The sequence below is a fragment of the Nyctereutes procyonoides genome, unplaced genomic scaffold (assembly GCF_905146905.1).
Source record: "Nyctereutes procyonoides isolate TBG_1078 unplaced genomic scaffold, NYPRO_anot_genome, whole genome shotgun sequence".
Taxonomy (NCBI): domain Eukaryota; kingdom Metazoa; phylum Chordata; class Mammalia; order Carnivora; family Canidae; genus Nyctereutes; species Nyctereutes procyonoides.
In genome coordinates, this window is record NW_026575131.1 from 25,031,832 (window position 1) to 25,055,989 (window position 24,158).

At 52.2% G+C, this 24,158-nt stretch overlaps 1 protein-coding gene across 2 annotated transcripts in view; it reads left to right on the top strand.

Annotated features, from left to right (window-relative positions):
* The window catches only part of LRIG1 (leucine rich repeats and immunoglobulin like domains 1), a 115,310-nt gene that overhangs the window by 79,993 nt on the left and 11,159 nt on the right, over positions 1 to 24,158 (top strand). For both annotated transcript variants that reach the window (XM_055342873.1, XM_055342874.1), the window contains exons 6-12: positions 63 to 206; positions 2,977 to 3,120; positions 5,188 to 5,331; positions 7,366 to 7,446; positions 12,599 to 12,670; positions 13,495 to 13,566; positions 17,628 to 17,791. In XM_055342873.1, coding sequence (XP_055198848.1) covers positions 63 to 206; positions 2,977 to 3,120; positions 5,188 to 5,331; positions 7,366 to 7,446; positions 12,599 to 12,670; positions 13,495 to 13,566; positions 17,628 to 17,791 — 821 coding nt within the window. The remainder of the gene's footprint in view (positions 1 to 62; positions 207 to 2,976; positions 3,121 to 5,187; positions 5,332 to 7,365; positions 7,447 to 12,598; positions 12,671 to 13,494; positions 13,567 to 17,627; positions 17,792 to 24,158) is intronic.

The following is a 24,158-nucleotide window of genomic DNA, read 5'->3' on the forward strand; positions in this document are numbered from 1 at the left end:
GAACAGTTGTAGGTGGGGTACATGTAGCGAGGCCTCTGAACCTGCTATCTTCATCCCTTCAGGGACCTGAATAGGAATCGGATTCGGGTCATCGAGGGCCTGACATTCCAGGGGCTTGACAGTTTGGAGGTGCTAAAGCTCCAGCGAAACAGCATCAGCAAGCTCACGGATGGGGCCTTCTGGGGACTGTCCAGGATACACGTGCTGTAAGTGTGGTGTTGGGTTCCGGGCAGGGCCCAGGCTTCGTACAGGCGCTGCGGACCTGCGTGTGCTCATTCAGCCCACATTGCCTTGCAGGGATCATTTAGGACTCTAGCCGCACCTGGCCCCCTGCCCTTTGGGTCTCAGGAGGCTGGGCACAGCTTAGTAGCTTTGGTGACTTTGCCCAATCTAAGGGTATTTTCCTCAGAGGTTAGGAAAATCTCGGGTGGGGAGTTTTGATGGGTTTGGTCAGGGAAGCAGGTTGGTGAAGGTAGAAGAAGGAGCCATTGTGCTTGGGCTTCTGTCCCCTTGCCAAGGCCTCAGCGAGCAGTGGGGTGCAGAGTGGGCCTCCTCCTGCACCCTCCGCTCTCCCACGGCTACAGGAAGTTCCCTGTCTCCCTGTTTTGGATATGACCGTCTAGATGTGCAGGTGGGCCCCAAAACATCTAGTTCACCCTGGGAGATTTACTTATGTTTAGTGAGCTAATCAAGCCACTCAATGCAGGTGTTCCACTGTTATCAAGGGAGCACTTTTTGCAGCCAGATGTGTACGGCTGCAGAGCTTGCTCGCCTGCGAGTCCCGTAAAACAGAGAGGGGCAGAAAAGGCAGTTACTGATCTTCCATTTTTAAACATTTAAATTAGTTTCTTTTCAATGGGCAGTACGTACTCTCATAACTGAGTAAAATCAGAGGGTACACAAAAGTGCCTGTGGCCCCTTGCTCCCCATTCTCTCTTTCCCTGGTTCTTGTGAAGGGCAGTCTCTTGTAGCCCTTTCCTGGTTGGTTTTTCTTTTTTTTTTTCTTTTTTAAGGTTTTATTTTTAAGTAATCTTTACACTGGGGCAACTGGGTGGCTCAGTGGTTGAGCATCTGCCTTTGGCTCAGGTCGTGATCCTGGGGTCCTGGGATCGAGTCCCACATCAGGCTCCCCCACAAGGAGCCTGCTTCTCTCCCTGCCTGTGTCTCTGCCTCTCATGAACAAATAAATAAATTTTTTATATTTTATTTATTCATGAGAGAGAGAGAGGCAGAGGCACAGGCAGAGGGAGAAGCAGGCTCCATGCAGGGAGCCAGACGGGGGACTCCATCCCGGGTCTCCAGGATCAGGCCCTGGGCTGAAGGCGGAGCTAAACTGCTGAGCCACCCGGGCTGCCCAAATAAATAAAATCTTGAGAAAAAAACAATCTCTACACCCAATGTGGGTCTCAAAGTCATGACCCCAAGATCAAGAGTCACAGGCTTCACTGACTGAGCCCACCAGGGACCCTGCCTTGTTGGTTTACTTCCCCCTGTCTTGTTGATCAACTGGAAATGTGTTATGGTTAATGATGTAACTTGCTCAGGAACCTGCCATGCACACACACGCACATGCACACATGCGTGCATACACACATCCTCCCTTCCAGACTGCAAGTTACGTTCATGTCTTTTGTTATTTTTGCAACGGAGACAGAAAACAAAAACTCTACATCCCGTTTCTTCAGCTCTGCGCTATGCTCATTATCAAAAGTGTCTCTGATGACCCTCTATTCCTACCCACCCCCAAACCCACCCACACTCTGCGAGGTGAGGGCATCAGCATTAGCACTGCGGTCTTGCTTCTCCCTTTCTTCCTGGTCCTTGGCTTGGCCACTCGTCTGTTTCTATCTATTCAAAAGCACTTTTTCGTGACCTCCTAAAAACTTATTCTAAACTTTGAAATCCAGGAGGTGGTGTGCCGAGATTTAAAGAGAGTTCTGAGAAGAAAATGGAGTCCGCACATGGCATTTGGTTTTTAGGTTGAGCAAATACGTACATGTCGAGGGTGATGAGGTGCCTGAGAGGTTATAAACGGAGTGTTCACCTTTTGAGCAGCGGCAAAAAGTGAGACAGATAAAAAGAAACCCTGGTTGCCCGAAGGCCTTATAATACTGAACGTGGGGCAACATATGAATTAGTAACTTTTATTCAAGAAGCTAGTGCAGTGGGGTCGTCCTGGGCTGGGCTGTGCAGGGTCGAGAAGCAGGGTAAGGTGTCCTCACTGGAGCCTCTTGGTGGGAGTGAAGTCCTCAGCGCCGTGCAGAAATTCTAGCGCGGCATCGTCCTGTTGGCTTCTCCTAACAGCCTTGCAAAGTTGCTACCCTGGGGTCACTCCATCTTACAGATGTGTCAACCCTGTTCGGCCAGTAAAGTAGCAGAACTGGGATTTAAATCCAAGTAGTCCGACCCCAGAGCTAAGGCGTGTCTCTAGATGCCAGGGTCCGGAGCCCACATGTGGTTAGCCAGGCCTGGGTTTGAAATCTGGCCCCTCACAGCTTGCAGAGCTAAGGAATGAATCTTACACAAGTTACTTACCTTCTCCCAGCCCCAGTTTTCTGATCTCTAAGGGGGGGGGGATACAAGGTACCCCCGTTCTCTCTCCTTTCTCTTCCTTTCATGGGCTCGGCCATCTGCTGTGCCCTGTGCTTGGAACCCCTCTGCCCATTTGTGCGCCTGGTTCACGTGTACTCGGCTAAGAAAGGTCACCTCAAGGAAGTGTCCCCTCGCCCTCTGAACTCCCGAGTCAGCCTGGGCGCTCACTGCCATCTGTTGGGTTTGCCTGTCTTCCCCAATGTCCGACCCAGACGCACACACATAGATGCCCCCCTGCACCCCACCCCCAGACCCCACGATCCTCGTCTGCGCTGTTGTCAGATCCTCAGTGCCCACTAGCGTGTGACCCGAGGACGTGATGGGTGTGCACATGAGAGCAGACCACCGGCGGGACCGTCCTCACCCTGTGCGCTGTCGTTGCAGGCACCTGGAGTACAACAGCCTGGTGGAGGTGAACAGGGGTTGGCTCTACGGCCTCTCGGCCCTGCACCAGCTCCACCTCAGCAGCAACTCCATCGCTCGCATTAACCGTGAAGGCTGGAGCTTCTGCCCGAAGCTGCATGAGCTGTAAGTGTCCCGCTTTTGCTGTGTGTGGAGAGACTCGGGGACTCTGCTCGTGGGTGACCCTGCTGGGGTGGGAAAGCTCTAAGCCTGGTGGGTCCACAGTGGCCTGGGAAGCTCAGGCACTCAGGGGCGGGCAGGCCTATGGCCTGTGTCGGGTTGGGATGGGAGACACAGCTCCGGCCAGCTGAGCCCTGAGCGGGACCTCGGTGCTTTGAGCTGGACTCCCTCCTGATGGCCTCTCCACACCCCTGCATTCAGATTAGCTGGAGCTCCAGGGTTGGCCTTGGAGAGTTTCTGAGGTAGAGCGCTCTGTTCTAGAAGGGAAGCCTCTTGTACATTAGTGGGCACGCCCAGTGACATGTGCTCCTCTAGTGACAGGGTTTATTGGGCCCTGGCCCTGAGAGATGGTGACACCCTGATAGTGGGAGAATTGCATGTCATCCTCAGAGTGTCCACCCTCCTTCCATTAGACAAGTCGTCCGGGCCCTCGGCTCCTTCTGTGTCCCTGCTCTGCACCCCTGTGGCTGGGTGGCAGGGGCCCGTGCCGAGGCGCATGTGCACGTACTCCTCCTTGGATGGCGTGTGGCCCATCCTTCCTCCAGACACCTCCAGACCAGGCTGTGGGCAGGGACTGGGAATCCTGAGCCATGGACATCCTCGAGACCACGAGTGACGTCCCGGCTCCAGGCAGGAGGGCCTGGGCCTTCCACTGTGCCAGTGGGTCCCTGACCATGGAAGTGGCACTGCAGGTGCCCGGTGGTCATGCCTGTGTCTGACCCCTATGCGGGAGTTGGGTGGTGCTTTTGGAGGAAGCAAGCAGATCCTTGCTTCTGACCAGCTCTCGGCTCAGGCCGTGGCCCCACCAGGGAGACCCCAGGACTCCTGGTTGGTTGTTGTCCAGGCCTGAGAGCCATGAGGAGGCGAGAGGGGCCTCCTGAGTCCGCCGTGCCTGGGCCAGGCCAGTTGCTGAGTGAGGAGCCGAGCTCTGACTGGCTGAAGGCTGTGCGCGGCCCTGGTTTGGAGGCAGCAGTGAAGGTGTGTCCCCCGTGCCCCTCTGGCAGGTAGAGCAACATGAGCTGTCCTCCATCCCCATGACAAGGGGCAGAGAAGGTCACAGAAATGCCTCAACCGCCTGTCAGTTTGCCAGACATCCAGTAGCCTCAGAGCCAGATTTAGGATTGCTTTCCAGCATTTCCGGCCCTGCCTATAAGCTTAATTCTGTCGTTGCAGGTGAGGAGGTATTTTTAATCACTTGCCAGGTCTTCCCGACAGACAGGACACCACGACTGAGTTCTCCAGGAGGGAAATAATGTTACTCTCTGCAGCCTTTAAAAACTCCTTGATCTTCTCCAATTTATTTTGCTTCCCCTGGCCCAGCCCAGATTTTCCATTTTTCAAAGATGAAGGATAGGCCAAGTAACCAACCCAGGGCCGTGTGCGGGAGGCATGCTGGGAGGAAGGTTTGATTCGATGCTCAGGGAAGATGTGTGATTCGGGGGTGTGTTCCCTGCCCTGCACGCAGTAGGGGGGCATCGTGCGAGGAGGTTCCAGGAGGCCCGCTGGGGTGCGGGCAGGAGAGGGGACCCTGGCCCCCCCAGGCAGGAGTTCCTGGGAGGAAGGCTGGTTCCATGCAGCGGCTAGTGGTGCCCTGTGCTGGCCGGTGTCGGGAGTCTAACAGGGCTTCTTTGCTCCCTGTCCGATCCCGCTGGGTCCCGGCCAGGGTCTCAGGCCCCTGTCGTGAGAGGTCCCTGATAGGCTGAGTCAGGACCCCCACGGACCCGGCGTGAGGGATTGGAGCTTGACGGTTCCTGTGTTGTATGACCTTGTGTCATCCTCACAGCTCAACACACCTTCCGGTCTCCGTGATTTACACAAATATTCCAGGAGCCGAACTCTGCGGGTGTGGGGCCCTGGTGGGTAACCAGCTGCACAGGCCCTCTGGGGGGGGATCCCCGCGAGCCTGCCAACGTCCTGTTGTCCCACCGAGACCCTGCTGAGCGCGGCTCGGTGTTCAGGAGACGCAGGGCGCATCTGTGTTATGTGACGGTGACGTTTGCTTCTCTTCCCCAGGGTCTTGTCCTTCAATAATCTCACCCGGCTGGACGAGGAGAGCCTGGCCGACCTGAGTAGCTTGAGCATCCTGCGCCTCAGCCACAACTCCATCAGCCACATCGCAGAAGGCGCCTTCAAGGGACTCAAAAACCTGCGTGTCCTGTACGTCCTTCACTGCGGGGTGGACAGAATGCAGGGGTCCCTGGCTCAGAAGGCCGAACAGAGTCAGCCAGCTGCCGCCCTGAATTCCCTCCTCATTGCTTTCGTGTCAGAGTCCGATCCAGAGCTGACCTATGTGTGCAGAGCATCACACTTTTCAGAGCATCAACTGAAAAAAGAACCGGTTGAGCAGAAAAATGCCTCTCAGTCCCCATGGGTGGTGCCCAGAGGGTGACAGTGGCTCTGAAACCTGCCATTCGCAGAGCAGTAATTCCTGCCATGCCCTTGGCGGGATGCTAGGGTCCCACGGTTGGGAGCATCCCCTGGAACCGCAGCCAGTGCTCAGGCTGTCTCATCTTGAATCTTCCCCCTGCACCTTCGGCACGCTCTGTGTCCAGGAGGCCCCATTTCAAGGGATGTAATGGGAAATCCTATTTCTGTCCTTGAGCTTCAGTAGGGTTAACAAAAGAGAGGCCGTAACGTCCTTTTCTTTTCAGTTCCTTATGAGGTGGGGTTGCCAGAAGTTGCTTCAGGATGCTTTTCTGGGAGCTACAATTTTTCTTTTTTTGGCTCCAGAGAACTTCCAGGCAGCCATGGGCATGAAGCCCCAGAGAAGGGTGGGTGATTTCCACCAGACAGAGTGGGATACGAAGCCTCCTTCCCGACATGCCCCGCTGCACAGAGGGCCTGCTCCAGTGTGACAGGAAGGCTGTGCACTTGCACCTGGCAAAGAGGCCAGAGCAGGCTTCAGTGCTGGGCCATTGTCAGGAGTGTGAAGAGCCCGGATGCCAGGCTATTAAAGCCGAGGTCAGCCAGCCTTTGAGCGTTTGCGAGGCCCGAACAACAAGGCCAGCAACATTCAGATTGAGCCAGAAAGAAGAGAAAAGCTTTGGCAGCCAGAGCGAGGAGCAGGGAGACAGGCCCACAGAGCGGCAGCCGTGGGTCCCAGGCTTTCATTTTGAAGATAATAGGGAGAAACCCATTGAAAGGAGGGATTCCTTCCAGCAGCAGAATCTCGGCGCTTCGAGCTTTCTGCTCTAAGATAAAGGTCAGAGCGAGCACTGCACTTCTCCAGTGGAGCTCCCCTCCCTCCTGGCAGGCGATGCTCTGGAAGGCTCTCTTGGGGGCCCGGAGCAGCATCCCTTTTTGTTCTTGCCTGTGTCGTGGGCAAGAGTGCAGGAGAGGAAGGCGTAGGCACCAGAGAACCGTGGGGGACATTGGGGCAGCCTCTGGTGGGGCAGGGTGGGGGCCTGGTCACCAGGTGGGGGCCTCGCCCGCCGCTGTGATCTGCCCTGCGAGCTGGGGGAGGAAGCTGAGTCATCCGCCTTGGGATCTGCATTGTTGGAGGAGACTGGGCTGAGAAGTCCGCCAGCCCTGGCAAGTGGGTCACAAGTCTGACTCAGCGCCCAGATGTCGTCCCTGGCTCCGAGTCAGCGGCTGTGCAGGCCCCTCAAGGAGGGGCGACTCCGGCCTCCCAACCCACTTGCCAGCACCGAGTGGCCCCGGGGAGGACCCTGTGCCGGGGCCTCTTGTCTCCCCCATCTCCTTCCTCCGTGTGCCTTCGGTGGCCTCTTAGTCAAGTCTAGGAGAGGGATTCTGGTTGGTGTGAGGGCAGACAGGAACCTTAAAGAGCCTTTCTGGCTCATTCTCAGTGCCTGTGGGCAGATGCCTGCTGTGGGGCAGGCGGTGGGGGAGGTGGTTTCCCCATGTGCTGTCTGCACCCTTTTCCCGCCCCGGGGCCTGACCCTCCGCACGTGGGGAGCAGCCACAGAGCTGGGGGAGCTGCGTGCTTGAGGCACATGGCAGCTTTGTGGGAAGGCTGAGGCGGCCAGCCTCTCGACGGGGTGTGTGGAACAGGCTTCTCGAAGCTCAGCACTTGCTCTTGGGTTGACCGTACGTTACAGCTGGGCATCTAGAATACACACTGGTTTGGGGCTTCCAGGACGCAGACTGGGCGTCCGTCTGTTTTCCCACTTGATGTTAAAGAGAGTGGAGAACTCGGGCTGGATGGTGAGCTTCTTTCTGTCTCCTCCCCAGGGATCTGGACCATAACGAGATTTCGGGCACAATAGAGGACACCAGCGGTGCTTTTACGGGGCTTGACAGTCTGAGCAAGCTGTGAGTATCTCGGCACCGCCGTGGCTTCTGTGGAGCTGGTGCACCACGGTTCTGAGGCTCTCCCTGCCTCCTGTGTCCTGGGCCCAGCTGGAGCAGGGCTGGCTCGCACTGATCTTTTGTCTGGGAAGAAAAGTCTGAACAAGAGCGCCAAGGCGTCCCGGCCTCTCCCTGGCCCGCCGTCTCCCACTGCCCGGGTGCTGGTTTCCCTGCGGCTGAAGACCTGGTGTTCAGAGGCCTGTTGGGTTTCCTCTCTTGCTGAACTTGTGACTGACATGAAAACAACTAAATATTTTTTGTCTTGCTTTGCACAAGGAAATCTTGCCCTCTTCCAACTGCTAGAAATTGTGTGAAATTCTAAAGCCAGGTACCGTTAGTGGTTTGGAGTCTCTGGCCCATACTTTTGTTGTCGTCGTAACGTTAAAGAGGAATAGCCGTTACCATGGGCTAATATGACAGCACCACAGTTTAGTCAAGGTTTCTGTAGTTAAGCCCCTAGAATTTGTCACTCATTCCGCAGGGCATGTGTACGTGTGTCGTATCTAACAACCTCACGAGCACGCTCTATCGTGCGCCCACGTCGTGGCCGAGGAAAGGCAGGTGAAAGGATGTTGCCGCAGACCACACGGCGGGGAGGGTCAGCGCCGGCCGGTCCAGCTCCAGAGCTCGCGCTGCTCTCCCTCGTCCCGCCTGCTTTCCTCTGTGCGTCACCAGCCTCAAGGAGCCTCCAGGAGTGGGAACGGGAGTGGACCGTGACCACTGACTAGCAAGTCGGAGGGAGGGTCTGGGCAGATGGCCAGAGGCAGTCCCCGCTGCATCGCCCCCAGCCTGCTTGGGGACAGTGAGCCTAGCAGAGTGTGAGCGTCTGACAGCGTGACCAAAGGTCTGCCTTCCTTTTCCTTCCCCTAAAAAAGTGCCCCCTCCTCCCCGCTTCCTGGCCCCTTGACCTAGCAAGCCTGGGAAGAGCCAGGACGGCACAGTGGCGGTGCCACGAGGGCCGAGGATGCCGAGCAGCCATCCTACAAGGGCCTCACTGCCCTGGGCCTGCCTGGCTGGGCCCTCAGTGACAGGTGTGGGAGAGTGGGCACGGGGGGCGGGTAGCGCCACTGGGGCCTCTGTGGGGTCTGTCCCCCCCAGTGGGACCTGCAGCAGGGCTTCCCAGAGGCTCTTGCACGTGAGGGCAGGTGGCCCCAGGGATGCTGGGGCTTCTGGTTCTGTGGAGTGCGGCCTGCGCCTGGAGCCTGGCGTTGCCTCTCCCCGTCACTGCTATGTGTTCCCGTGTTTTGTCATTCTTCACCCGCTGGACCAGGTTCAGCAGTTCTACCTCAAGTCCTAGCCCGTGTGCCTCACGTTGGACACAGGCTCCCTGAGGGCAGCGCCTTCCACGCTGACCTGGTCCCGAGAGTCCGGGGACCTTGGTGAAACATGCCGTCTCCAGCCTCCTCCCACCCAGCCCCACTCATCAGAGTCTTGGGGCCGGAGGTTCTGTTCATGTTTTAGAATAAAGGCAGGAAGCACACAGTTGGGGGAAATGGGGACAGGAATTGCTTAATATGATTAAATATATGCACTTACTGAGATGGGATGGTCTCGTGGTTATGTTGCAAAAGAAAAAAAAATCCTCCTCCTCTTGGATGGAAAAACAAAATGGCATGATGCCTGTGACCTGGATTCCTGTTCCGCCAGCTGGGCTGGGCGGGGGGATGCTCCAGAGGTGAGAGAAGACTGGCACCACTGGGCGATGGGTGCAGCTGTGTAACGGGCACGGGTAGCGTTTGTGATGCTCCAGCTGTGGCGGTGTGTGGAATCTTCTCCGTTAAAGGGGGAAAGAAGGAAAAGCATACGCTTTCCCTTGACCTGGGGCCCAGCTCTGGTTAAAAGCCACTCCCTGGGGTGTGAGAAGGTGCCGAGGAAACCCTTAATGGACGAGGGAAGGAAGGGGCCAGTGCTGGACTCTCCTCCCTTTGGTCCCCTTCAAGCACCACCTGGAAGCTCCCGGCCGTGACCCCGCGCTGCGCTGTGTGAGCAGCCTGGTGGTGGGGGCGTTGGGGTCTGGAGTGTGAGCAGAGAAGGGCTGCCTCTATAGGGCCGTCACGCCACAGATTCCCTCATCCTGTGGGGCTGCGGTCGGCGCTGGGTCCCTCCGACCAGGTGCGGGCTTGCCCTTGAAGCACGTGCAGGAAGGTGTTTGGGGATTGAGGATGGGACCAGAGATGTTCCTGCCTTCACTCAGTTGTTCAAGGACCTGGGCCCTTCCTGCCGTGCAGGTCAGACCGAAATTAAAGTCCTTTCCAAGGAAGGAACAAGGGAGCAGCAGGGCCATAAAAGGCTTCCCTCTGTGCAGATGTGCTGGACGCAGCCCTGCCCTTCATGTTTCCACTTGCGGAATACAGCTGGACTGGATAGTTCTTCGGTCTGAGCTTCCTGGCAGGGCGAGAAGGTTACCAGCTCTAGCGAGCTTGCCCAGTTGACCTGTGATGATTTCGCTCACCTCTCACCTCGCCGCCACGGCCCCACTCATAATGTTGGTGGAACACTTCCTGGGGGTCTGCGCAGGGTCATGGTACGGGAGGCGGGAAGGAGGCTTTCTGGAGCACAAGTAGGAGCAGAGGGGAGTGGTCAGTCGCTTGTGTATGGGAGGGTCAGGCGAGTGGCTGCCCCATGGTTCCAGCTCTCTCCATGGCACTCCCTGGGGTGGGGCAGGGAGTGTGCAAAGGGGAGTGGTGGGAGAAACGAAGAATTGGATCTTGCCACGAGGCCTCCTGATGCCAGTGAGGCAGGGCAGGCCTGGTAGGTGCTGCCCTCCTGTCTTCACGGAGGATGGCAGGGCCTACAGGGGACTATTCACTGTCACAGGCAGAGGAGGGGTAGGGGAGTGGGGTCAACAGGGCACGGCTCCTCGGGTCAGTACAAGCACCACCTTAGCACCCGCCCGGCATCCGTAGGGCTGTTAGCAAGACCTGAAAGGCCTTTGGGAGCAGAGATGCGGAAGAGGGTGGATGGCTGACTTGTGGGGCCTCTCTCTGGGAGCCCCAGATCAGGTGCAGGCAAGGTTCAGCCGCCCACAGTCGTGAGGACGGAACGAGCCTCCCCCAGCCCGTGGACCCGGCCTTCCTTTCTCCCCGCAGCCCCACTCTTGGCTGGAGCCGGCCCAGCCTGCCTGCTTGAGCCGCGACCCCAGATGTCCGCCTGGAGAACGGAAGGGGGTATTTTAATCCACCAGCAGGATGATTAACCCCCACATAATTGAGAATTTGTTTTATTGCTATTGTTACCATTAGAAATAACAGTCTGCCCTCACTGTAAAAGAGGTCAACGTGACTAATATGTCACGGAGGAAATAAAGCACAGCTTTTTCCTGGATCTAGTTTACAGGAGATTTCCCTAAACAGTTAATAGGTTTTACTAGGACCTGGAGCACAGTGACCGGCCCGGGGGATCCGAGGAAGGGAGAAGTCGGCAGGCTCTCGCAGATGCTTGGGTTTGGTGCTGGGCTAGCTTTGTGGTTAGGGAACGTCCGTCAGCGTGGCCACCGGATTTCTGCGTCGCTCGGGTCATTTGTTTTAGAATAAAAGCCTCAGCTGGAGAGAGCGCGCGGAAACTCTTAGGAGGAGGTCGTTTTCACGTTCTCACAGGCCGTGTCCGAGAACAAGAGAAGTCAGAGGGGTCCCGGCCTTCGGGCCGGCCGGCCTCCCAGAGGTGGAGACGCAAGGCTGAGCTCAGAGCCGCTGGTTGAGGCCCTGAGGGGAGGAGCCTTCTCTAGTGAATTGGGGGGACCCGGCCACCCCCCTGCAAGTGCCCCTGAGAGCAGGGCGGGGGACGTGCCTCCTGTGGCTTGTGGCGCTGGCCGGGCCTGTCCACGCACAGCCCCGTCGTCCCAGGGTCCCCCCGAGCTTGCCCGGGGGACCCCAGGAGCCCCGAGCAGTCGGCCGCAGCTCAGGGCCCGTGTGGCAGCTCCCGCCCGGCCGCCCTGGAAGGTAGCCCTGGGCTCGGCGGAGATCTCCGGTGGTCGGTGGGCTCCCAGACGGCACCGGGGCTCCTTGAGGGCCGCCTGCCACCCCTCCCGGAGCTGGGACTCGGGCTCCGCAGCGGCCCCCGTTCCTAGGAGCCCTTTAGATGATGGCACTGGGCGTCAGGTTGGAGAGCCCGCGAATCTGTCGGCATGGCGTTGGGGTGCGCCTGCAGGAGGTGGAGGGAATGCCCGCTGGGCTATCACCAGAGTGTCTGCCGGTGAGGAGGGTGCCCCTCACCCCCCCAAACAGGCTTTCCTTCGGACCACGTAGCCCAGCAGCAGAAACAGCATTCCTTTGCTCCGTGTGTGTTGCAAGGGGCCAGGTTTTGGTTTCTGGGAAAACTCTGGGTAGTTCCTGTGGAGGTTGTGGTTGGAATTGCCTGGAAGTAGGGGCCCCTTCTCACGGGTGGGCAGTCCGGGGGTACAGGTATCTGATAACCTTGGAGGCTGACCTTTGACTACCTGTCTGGGATTTAATGAACCTCGGGCATCATTTGAAATCTGCGCTCAACAGCAGCAGCAACGCATCTGGGCTCTTGCTACCGAAAGGCTCTTGCAGGCCCGCCCTGCACCCCCTAGGGGCCTTCCCACAGGCAGAGGCACAGCTCACTGTGGCCACATCTTGGCTACCAGGGTGCGTCTCAGGTGCAAAGAGCATTTTCCTGCCCTCTTTTTGCCTCCTTTGGGAACCTTTAATCCCCAGTTTTCAGCATGGGTGGTAGGTCACCCTGCCTTTGCATTCCCTTCCACAACTCCGCTGCTGTTCCCTGGAACGGCGATCAGTCCCCTCTTTCCCATGAAGCCCGTGGGTGGTCCACAGAGATAGCCCGGGCTGGTTGAGGGGGTTTTCCACTGAACACTGCAAGGAGCCTTTTCAGGAGACGGTGTGTGCAATTGCAACCTGTCATCGCTGTTAAATTCGAATAAAGATAAAAGTATTTTATTTCAGAAAGGGGGAAGGCCTGCACACTTCAGACCCGTAATCTGAGTGCAGGTCAGATTTCTACCTGCCCCTCACAGGACAGTCTTATCAGATGGCAGTGCCCTAATTGTGTGTTCTCTTTCTCCCATTCCTCCCTTGTCTCTCCCCCTCCATTTTTGTTTTTTGGGTTTTCCCTGTCTCTGGATGTTTGGAAATGGCAGCACTCTGTTTGGAAACAAGATCAAGTCCGTGGCTAAGAGAGCCTTCTCGGGGCTGGAAGGCTTGGAGCACCTGTGAGTATCTCGCCAGACCTTCCCTGACCCACTGGCCTGCCAAATGCGGCTGCCGGGGAAGTCTGCTAGCAATTTAATCACATCTTTGTAAACTGAGAAACAGCCTATTTGGAAACGCCAGCTGCTTCCTTCTCATTATAAGTCAGCTTCAACTTTGGCCTTTATTTTGCCCATGCCAGGAACAGTTACAGAACATATGGCCAGTCGGTGAGCTCCTAATTAACGTGGCTGCTGTTTGGATAAATACCTCCTCCTCCCCGCTCCTGCCCTGCCTCACCATGGCCCTGGCTCCTCCACAGACCCCAGGCTCCTCACCTCGGTGCAGGCGATCTGGCCCGGCCCAGGCTGACCGCCCTGCTGCAGCAGCTTCACCGGGCCGAGCACATGGGGGGCTTGGCCAGGAGGGTTTCTCCTGCTGTGGCTGCCTCTGGGCGCCTGGGAGGAAGAGGATGGAGCCAGCTCGCAGAGTGGCAGATATTGTCACCATCGAGGGCAGATGCCCCTAGTACCTGATTCTTCGTCTGTTTTGTTTGGGAGTCCAGTTCAACCTGAATTCTGTTCGGAAAGGTTTTGCCTGCTGACTTGCTGAGCGGGTCTCAAGCCAGCTTTGATGCTGCCCCCAGGCTGGCGTGCCTCCGAGGTTGTCCTACGTGCTTGTCCCAGCCACGTAGAGTGGACTTGGGACGTGGGGTCTGGCTCGTATCTCTGGCACACAGGTGAAACCGGGACTACCCTGAAAGTTCCTGAGCCTCTCAGCTCCACACATGGCTGACTTGAAGGGTGCCCAGGGTTTGTCTGCATAAGTAAAGACTGTTCTTTTGCAGGAACCTTGGAGAGAATGCGATCAGATCTGTCCAGTCTGATGCCTTTGTGAAGATGAAGAATCTCAAGGAGCTGTAAGTACCTGGGACTCCATGGCCCTGGCTAGCCTGAGCGGAGAATTCAGAGCTAGAAGTGCCTTTATTCCGTGATGCCTCCGTTCATATGCCCGATGGGGCCGTTTGTATTTGTGGGTAGGTTGTCCTTAAAAAAAGTGCCCCATGGAGGCTTATTCTGGGTTAGGGTCAGCACACCTTTTCCTAAAGGGTCACATAGTATTTTCAGCTTTGTGGGCCACACGGCTCCTGTCATGGCAACTGCACTGTTGTCACAGAGAGCCGCCATAAATAATACATGAATGGATGGACGTGGCTGTGTGCCAGTAAATTCTTATTCACGAAAACCGGGCCTGCAGGCCATAGTTTACTAACCATGGCTCTAAGTGACATGAAATGAATTCTCTTCTAGAAAATGTATAATCATCCCTTTAATGATGTCGAGGGCAAATTTTCCTCATTTAGATTTGCGTAAAATGGAGCAGCTGTATTGAGAAGGGCTTCTAGAATGAGTGTGCTGGCCGATGAGCGAGGCAGAGAGAATGTGGGGGACGGTTACAGGTAGCTGCCGTAGGTGGTGGTGCTGCCGCCGTAGACGTTCACCACGGGCTCTTGGGTTAACGAGGGTTGGAAGAGCTTGCCTGTGCCCTGGGCTCTGGCCAAGGAGCTCGTCTGGGTATTCAGGTGGCAACACCCGTGCTTCCTTTCTTCTTCCTATACGTTAATCTGATTCTGCAACCAAAAAAGTCTAGCTGTAGTATTAGTTTCCGAAAGATTGGGCTTTTGGCTCTTAGAAGAGTTGACAGAAGGGTGGATGCCAGAGGATGGCTGTCTTTGTGTCCTGACCTCATCCTCATTCCTGAGCCACTCCTGGTGGGCCCCAGGGAGAAACGGGGAAGCAGGAAGGCGGAGTTCCCATACTTTAAGATGAAAGCAGGCCCTGGGTGACATTCCTCCAGATAAGTGAGGGGACGGGACGCCTTTAGGCACCTGCTTTATGGCATTTATGTAGCTGTTGAGTAGCTGCTCTTTCTCAGAAGGTTCAGGATCTTAGGTGGTGAGTGTTCACGTGTACTTCTTTCAACTTTTCTTTGCAATTTTTCAAATATAACATTGGAAGTAATCTGATTAAATGGGAAGAGGGTATTCTGAGAGAAAAAGGGAAGGACACGGAGATTTTCCTTCTGGCCTCCCTGAAAATTGAGGTTTCCTGAGATACTTTTCTAGTTGGGAAGAACTGGCCCCTTCCAGGTGCTTAGGACTACCCCCCCCCAAAAAAATATGCTCCAGTGTGGTTCTGGAGGATCAGCCTCGGCCCCTGCCTGGGTTTCCCGCTGCTCGCTGCATGTGCCCTGCTGTGGCTGGCCCTGGGCCCAGTCCTCTGATGGGAGAAACGGTTAATTCCACTTGGTCATTTTCTTTCGCCATCTGATCAAGGCAGGTTGTACTGTGCACTTAGTCATTCTCTGGGTAAATTTCCACAAGCGATGATTAGAAACACACTTTGAGCTGGAATCATGAAAATGCACCGTAAGCCAGCAGAGTGATGGGACGGCTGGAGGCGGGAGTTGAGGAAAGCTGTGCCTGTTGGCAGCAGACAAGAAGGAAGAGTAGTGGAAATCTGCAAAGCCTTGGGGTTGCGGGCAGTTCCCAGTCCCGTCTTCCAACCTCACCTTTGTCTTTAGAGCAGTGTGGGGGGGATCCCTGGGTGGGTCAGCGGTTTAGCGCCTGCCTTCAGCCCAGGGCGTGATCCTGGAGACCTGGATCGAGTCCCACATCGGGCTCCCTGCATGGAGCCTGCTTCTCCCTCTGCCTGTGTCTCTGTCTCTCTCTGAGTGTGTGTGTGTGGGGGGGGGGAGGTCTGGGGGTCCTTACTGTGTGGCTGGACTTGTTCTTCATCTGTCTTGTTAGTCCTTTTTCTTTTTTCAAGAGAGAGAGAGAACCAGCACGCATGCTAATGAGAGCTGGGGGGAAGGGCAGAGGAAAGAGAGAGAATCTCAAGCAGGATCCACACTCAGCACAGAGCCCGACACCAGGCTCTGTCTCGTGACCCTGAGATCATGACTGAGCTGAAGTCAAAAGTCAGACACCTGAATTAACAACTGAGCCACCCAGAAGCCCCTGTTTGTGGGTCCTGCCTTGCTCCTTAGGAAAGTTTTCTCTCCGCCCCGACTACCCACTCTCTTCTGAGGCCTCGTCTCCTCTGTGTGAGGCAGGCTTCCCTGTGGAGAAGGTAGGAAACCTGAAGCAAGCCAGGCCGGCACTACGCAGCGTGGGCTGTAACTCTTGCCACACGCGTTTCTGATCAATGATAGATGCCAGGTTTGCTTTCCTTGCTGTGTTCCTGGGGCTCAAGTGAAATAGGTCCCTGTCCCCCACGCAAGTGCCTCAGCTCTCACAGCCACAGCCCAGTGGCTTCCTCGAGACTTGACTCAGGCCTTCCTGCTGGTGACACAGAAGGGGGCAGTTGTGCCCCGTGGCTGTGTGACGGGGAGCCTGTGACGGTGCTGCTGACAGCGGGAGAGCCGTTCTCTGGGTGGCGTGGACGTGGGGTCTCCCCCCCCAGCCCCCCTGTGGCAGGCGCCCGTTTGGGGAGCCAGGCCTGCAGCTACCCCAGGGCTGGCTGTGGGAGCCCTCCCGGCCCCGCACCACTCCGCACCACTCCACTGTGGAACAGCCCTCGGGCGACACCTCCGAGCGCAGGGCTACCTGCCCAGCAAGGACAAATGTAGAACTTGTTAAGAAGAAAAAGCTGATGCTGATGTAAAGGTCAGATGTGGCCAAACATCCCAGTTAGAGTGGCTCTGAGGTCAATTATTTCAGTCTTTGAAAAAGCACCTTCCAAAAGTATTTTAGTATCAGATGGCTCACCTGGGAGCCGGGAGGAAGGGGCCGGAAGAGGAGGTGTCCCTGACTTGGGCTTGCAGCGGTTCCCGGGCTTGCACTGCACTCCCCCTTGTCGCTTACTAATTTGACAGTTCTCTGCTCGTGAGAAAGCGCGGATGGATAGAGGAAGACAGAAAGCCGGGCATTTGGTGGCCTGTTGACACGTGAGGACCGTGGGGGGGAGGGGGTGGAGGAGAGGAGGTTCATGTGATGCTGTGGACCTGCTCGGGACAGGCGTGCACCCCTTCTGTGGCCGTGCAGGCGGCTGCTCCTTACAGGGGCGCCCGGGTTTCCTCCGCTCCGGCTCCGGCCTGGAGCCCTCCAAGAACAGGCAGCTAGACTCTTCGGTTGACTTGTCTTCTTGTGACTCCTCGGGAAGGAATGTCCGCTGAGATGGCGATTCCGATTTCTGTTTAAAAAGCTTATCCTCAGTTGCTGAGAAATGAAAAAGAAAATATTCTCTGTTTTGGTTGGAGCCTCACGAAACCAAAGTTGTGCATTCTCATGCTCCCTGGGCAGTGGCAATTAACCAGCAAGCACTGTTCAGGGGGCGGGCCGACTTCTGCCTCCTGAATCGCCGTGGCGTAGAGGTAAACACGCAGGCAGGCAACCGCCGGCGAGGCTTACGTTTTGGAAGTAAGGAAACCTTCATCTTTGCCAAATAAAAACCCAACAGCAATATAGAAAAAGAGCCCTCCTCGGAACTTGTTTCAGAATTTAGGTCACAGTTTCAGATGGGGTTTGGAAGCCCCAGTAGCCGATCAGGAGTGGGGGGGCGGGGAGTAGAGAGGGGACAGCTCCTCACCCCGTCAGATGGGCAGTGGCTGCACGAGGCGAGCTGGTGCCCCCCACCCCCCAGGGCAGATTAGAGCAGGGAGTGCCTGGCATTGAAGATGTGTGAACTCCGGGGGTGGGGTACGCCATGGGGCATTAAGGCCGTGGTGTCCGCGTCACCTGGGAGCTTGGTAGAAAGGCCAGGTCTTGGGTTCCCTCTCTAACGTCCGAGCCAGAGATGCACATCATGAAAATCCTCAAGTAGATGGTATGTCCTGCCCTAGGTCACTGGAGAGGAACTTGGGAGAAAAATCTCCCTTTCTGGATTGCTGGTGTTAACAACAGACGGTCGTCAGAGGGGACTGAGGGAATATCCCTTTCCTGAGGTCCCACCTCAGATGTCCCTTTTGTTTTGCTTTCAGCCGTATTAGCAGTGACAGCTTCCTGTGTGACTGCCAGCTGAAGTGGCTGCCGCCGTGGTTACTGAGCAGGACGCTGCAGGCCTTCGTGACGGCCACCTGCGCGCACCCAGAGTCGCTGAAGGGCCAGAGCATCTTCTCCGTGTCGCCGGAGAGTTTTGTGTGTGGTAAGATTGTCTTCGTGATTTTTTTTTTTTCATGAAGGGCAGTGAGGCCAGGAAGAACCTCTCATTATGGGAGTGACTGCTGTGATCAGAGTAAACCCCAATTCCTGGTTACCAGTCAGCTCCTGGATGCGATTTATTTCCCACTGAAACCACACATAGTATTTACTGTAGAGACGCCTCATTATGTGGTTCGTGGAGTCTGTGCATTTAATCAGAAGGGAGCCTGTGTTGGTTCAGTTACAAATCAGAATAATCAGTTACTGGAAGAAAGTTGTGTTGTCTCAAGACGGCTCTAGAGCCCAGGTTGAGCTGTGAATTTACTCAGTGTATGAGGCTGGGGTTTTAATGTGTGTTTCTTTCCAGCCCCAAGAATGAAAGGTTAAACACAGGAAGAACAAGTCTCAGGAGAACAGTTACTGTAGTAAAAATAATTCCTTGTTGTTGACTTGCACTCTTGCTGTTTCTCCAAACCACTGAAATCTGCACTCGTAGCTTTACGCTCTTTTTCCCTTCTGACCGTTGGAGCATGGGTCTTGCCATCTTTGTGACCAGGGGTGATGGGAATCCCAGGTTTGGTTGCAAAGAACACAGAAGATGCCGACCGGCTGGAGACTCTGTGCACGCGCACACACACCACACTCCAACCGAAATGCACTGCCTCTTGATCGATGAGACGTGGTCAGAGAATGAGATGAATTCCAAGTGGTTCCTGGTTTCTAAGCAGGAGTGAGGGTGAAATCAGAAGGTGATCCCCACTAAGCAGGTGGGATCAGAACTCCTGTGCAGGCGTGAGTCCACCTGACTTTTGTCCCCTGCCCAGTCGGTATGGGGTGTGCCTTGGGTGTGATGATCCTCACCAGGAGCTTCCCAGCAGGGTGGGGACCCCTGCAGTCCCCTTCTCCATCCTGCTTCTGGGGCAGAGCGTTAGTCGATGCGCCTGCTGAAGTCTGAGTACAGCTGCCCCCTCTTTACACCTCCGTCCACCACCATTTCTATACATAGGCTTGCCCTCCTGTGTGCTAATCCAGTCCAGCAAGAAGCCTTAAGAACACCCAGTGAGGTACAGCCCTCCAAAATGAACTTTCTGTACTGATCAGTCTGTTGGGACCTCTGTGCAGAATGTAAAATTGCATCTAGCTCCCGTTCCCTAGGACAAAATGATTGTGCAATCCACTGTTCACCGGGAGCTGGGCCTTGTCCATCAAACCGTTAATCAACCTTCCTGCAGTGGAGCTTTCTGTGCCTTCCTCCCTTTTCCTGTCACAGGGCATCATCTGCCCCTTTGGATAAGCCAGGGTGGGACTTGGCCCTGCCTTGCCCTGCCTCTGGCCTGTGGCCCTGGCATGTTCCGGGATCCAGCAGCCCTCTGCTCCCTAGCCCCGCCTCCACATCGTAGCTCAGGCTCACCACCAAAACAGTCACCGGCTCTAAATGGGAATCGTGAAAAACACCTGGCAAGAGATCAGAGTTTTAAGCTGTGTGGGAGTCTTCCCCCTCCTTTTTTATAAAATGGAAAAATTACCACTTCACACTCATGCGCACTGCTAGCATCAAAAAGTCAGATAACAAGTATTGGTGAGGATGGTGGGAAATTGAACCCTCTTGCACTGCGGGTGGGAATGCAGAATGGTGCAGCCCCCTTGGAACACAGCTTGGAAGTTTCTCAATTAAACTTAATTGGGATAACCTGCTCCTAGCTGTGTACCCAAGAGAAACAAAAATATGTCTGCATAAAACTTGGACACAAATGCTCGTGGCAGCATTGTTCAGAATAGCTGAAGAGTGGAAATAATCCAAATGCTCATCACTTGAGTAAATAAAATACGGTATAGCCACGTCCTGGAGTATTATTCGGCCATAAAAAGGAATCGTTCATACATAGATGAACCTTGAAATATGTAAAGTGAAAGAAGCCACCACAAAAGACCATACCCTCTATGATTCCTTCCATATGGCAAGTCCAGAAGGAGTGAATGCAATGTCTAGAATAGGTCCCCATTTAGGGACCGCTGCAGGGGCGGGTGGTAGGTAGGTTGGTGATTACTGGTGGTTTAGGGTGGAGGGAGAAGGGATGATAATTAAAAGGTAGGGAGTCTCTTTTTGGAGGGCATGAAAACGTTTGGATATTTACTGTGATGATGTATCATGAACATACATAACAATCACCTGTGTTAAATGTGCTGATTAATAGTCTTCAGAATTTTGAAAAGCTGTATACTCCTCACTACTAATTTTAGAACATTTCCATCACCAATAAAAGAAACTCCAGGTTCACAGGCGTCACACCCTACTCTCCTGTGTCCAGGTCCTGGCAGCCACTACTCTACATTGTATCTCTAGGATTTCTCTGTTCTGGATGTTTCATATAAATGGAATCCTACAATATATGGTCTTTTATGATGAGCTTTTTAAATTTAGCATAAGTTTTTAGTATGTATTAGTTCTTTTTATTTTGGGGGAAGAGAGAGAGTGTGAGTAAGCCATGAGTTGGTGTTGGGGAGGGTCAGAGGGAGAGGGAGAGAGGATCTTAAGCAGGCACCACACCCAGCACAGAGCCTGACTCAGGGGTTGATCTCATGACCCTGAGATCATGGCGTGAGCAGAAATCATCGAATGCTTGACCAGGGAGCCACCCAGGTGCCCCCTTACTTCATTTTTCTTCATTATTTTTTTTTAATGGCTGAATATTACATTGTATAGATAAACATTTATTTAGCCATTCGTCAGATGATGGACATTTAGGTTGTTTCTAATTCTTGGTTGTTATAAATAATGTTGTGAACATTCATTCACATGTAAATTTTTACGTGAATTCTCTTGAGTGCACACCTGGGAACAGAATTGTGGGTCATAGAGAGAACTCTGTTAACTTCTTGAGCAGCACCATTTCATATTCCCACTAACAAGGAGTGAATGGTATCCTGCAAGTGTGTTGAAATCATTTCTTAATTTTGATAGGTTTTTACTGAATTGCTGAAGATTCTCTTTGTATTTTATTGTTATGTCCTTTGCAAAAGACAGTTTTACTTCTTCCCTTCCAATTTCGATAGCTTTTTTCTGGTGTGGTTGCGCTAGGGTGCAGTGCTGAGTAGAGGTGGTGAGGGCAGACGCTCTCGTCTCTTCTGATGGGGGGGGAAGCATACAGTCTTTGACCATTAGATAGGATGGTGTGCACTTTTCATAGATGACCTTTATCTGGTTAAGGAATGCCCTTCTATTTTTAATTTGTTGAGTATTTTCATCATGAAAGGGTGTTAACTTTGTCAAATGTTTTTTGCTGCATCTGTTAAGTGATCACGTGGGATTTTTTTTTCTCCTTTTCCATAAAGGTCTCTAATTTTGTTTTTATCTAATTTTGTTATCTGAGAATACTTGGCTTATACAGTAGAGTCAGGGACTGTTCACTCCTCACCTATCTTTTTGGAAGAATATGTGAAAGATTAGTGGTAATTATTCTTTAATTTTGGATAAAATTTATCAGTGTAGTCATTTGGATCTGGCCTCTTATGTGAAGTTTTAAAATTTGTTTCTCTATTTGGATTTTTTCTTGAGTCAGTTGATAGTTTGTCTTTTTCAGAAGTTGTACATATATGAGGTTATCTCATTTGTTAGCATGCAGATGGTTCATAGTGTTCTCATTCATTGCTGTAAGGTTCGTCGTCATGTACCCTCTTTATTTTCCTAATTTTAGTGTTTGAAATTTTCTCCCCATCACCCCAAACTCTGCGAGTCTAGAGTCTTCAATTTTGTATTTTCAAAGAAGTAACACTTGTTTTCGTTGATTTTTTTTTCCTCCATCTTTGTCGTTTATTTCTGCTCTAATTATTATTTCCTCTTGCTTGGTTTGGATATAGCTTGTTTTTCTGAGTTCTTAAAGAGGAAGATGAGGTCATTAATTTGAGAACTTTCTTAATGTAGACATCTACAGCTCTAAATCTAGAAGCATGGTTTTAGGCTTGAGCTTTTAAGTTTTGGTACTTGTGTTTTCATTTTCATTCATCTCAAAATATTTTCTAATTTGTCTTATGATTTCTTCTTCAACTTACAAAAGTGGAGTGTAGTTTCCACAAATTAGACTCCCAGTATTCCTTCTGATACTGATTCCTGACTTCATTTCACTGTCATTAAAGACACTTTGTAGCATTTCTGTCTTTTTAAAAATTTATCGAGATTGGTTTTTTTTTAGCATAACATATGGTCTGTTGGAGAATGTTCCACGTGCACTTGAAAATGTTTATTCTACTGTGGTAGGGTGGAATGTTCTGTAGATATCTGATAGGTCTATTTGGCTAATGGTGTCATTTAAGTTTTCTGTTGCCTTGTTGATCCGCCTAATGGTTCTATCCCTCATTGAACATGGAGTATTGAATTGTACAAACTGTTGTTGCATTGTCTGTTTCTTCGGTTTTCTGTTTCTGCTTCTTGTTTTGTGGAGCTCTGTTAGACGCACATGTGTTTGATGTTTAGTCTTTAGAGATGATCGTTTTACATTATAAGAAGTTACTCTTTCTCCTTAGTTAACCCTTTCTGTCTTAAAGTCTATATTATCTGATAATTAGATACCAAAGCTCTCTTTTGGCAGCTGTTCCTATTTGTGACTTTGAATATAAAGTGTATCTCTTAAAAAAAAAAAAAAACATGTAGCTGGGTCATGGATTTTTATCCCATTTTGGTAATCTTGCATTTTGACCAGAAGGTTTAATTGATTTGTTTAATGTAATCACTGATAGGATAGAATTTACTGCTTGCTGTTTGTTTCCTGTGTATTTTAGGTTTTTAGTTCCTATGTGTCTTCATTACTGACTGGTTTCGTATTAGGTATCTTTTGATGTACCATTTTCATTCCCTTCTTGTTTATTTTACTATTTTTTTAGTTACTTTCTTAATGATTGCTGTGGGGATTATAATTAACATCTTAAAACAATCTAGTTCAGATTAAAATGAAATTAATCTCAGTGATTACAAAATTTTGCTCCTACTAAGCTCCATTTGTGGAGCTGCTCCTTTGTGGTACTGGTGTCATGTAAATTACATCTTTATTCATCACAAGCCTATCAACGCGGTTTTGTGATTGTTGCTCTATGTAGTTGCCTTTTAAATCAGATAGAAGAGTGTTTCAAAAATATTCTGTACTTGTATACTTACATATGTAGTTATTTTAATGGTGCTTTTTATTTCTTTGTGTGAATTTGAGTTACTACTGTGACCTTTCATTTCAGCCTGAAGGATTCTCTTTAATATTTCTTGTAGGGCAGGTGTGGTAGCAGTGCATGTCAGGTTTTTTGCTTTTAAATCTGAGAGTGATTTAATTTCTCCTTCACTTTTGAAGGACAGTTTTGCTAGATATAGAATTCGTAGCTGACAGTCTCTTTCAATACTTTGACCATGTTTTCCTACTCACCTCCATGGTTTCTGATGAGAAATCAGCTGCTAATGTCACTGAGGATCCCTTGTATGTGATGGGTCACAGCTCTCCTGTTGCTTCCAAGATTGTCTTTGACTTCTGACAGTTTGCTATTAAATTTCTGGGTGGAGACCTATGAGTTTTAATTTTTGGGTTCATTGAGCTGCTTGGATGGTTGTAAATGCCTATTTTTCATCAAATTTGAGAGGTTTGGGGCTATTATTTCTACAAATACTCTGTTTCTTTTATCTCCTTCTTGGGCTCCCATTATTTGTATGTTTTGTACTTGATGCTATCCCACAGGTCTTTCTGACTATTCCTTATCCTTCATTGCTTTTTGTTTCTTAGATTGGATAGTCTCAACTTCACTAACTCTCTACCTGCTCAGTTGGGCTTTTGAGCCCCTCTGGTGGATTTTTCATTTCAGTTATTATACTTTCAAACTCCCAAATTTATATTTGGTTTACTTCTACAATTTCTAGTTATTTTTTTAAAATATTTTATTTATTTATTCATGACAGACACAGAGAGAAGGCAGACACACAGGCAGAGGGAGAAACAGGCTCCTCACAGCCCAGTGTGGGACTCGATCCCAGAATTCCAGGATCACGCGGAGACAAAGGCAGACTCTCAACAGCTGAGCTACCCAGGCGCCCTAATTTCTAGTTCTTTATTGGTGTTTGGTGTGAAAGTATTCAGATACTTCTCCTTTAATTTTCTTAGACGTGATTTCCTTTAGTTCTTTGAACATACTTATAAAGCCAATTTAAGGTTTTTATTAAGTCCATGATCTGGGCTTCCCCAAGAACAATTTCCATGGATTGCTTTTTCTTCGTTTCTTTGCATGTTTTGTAGTTTTTTTTTTTGTTGGAAACTGAGCCTTTAAAATAATATGGCAACTCCAGAGATCAGATTCTCCTCTGTCTTCCCCCTGGTTTGCTGTTGTTCTGTTTATCATTACAA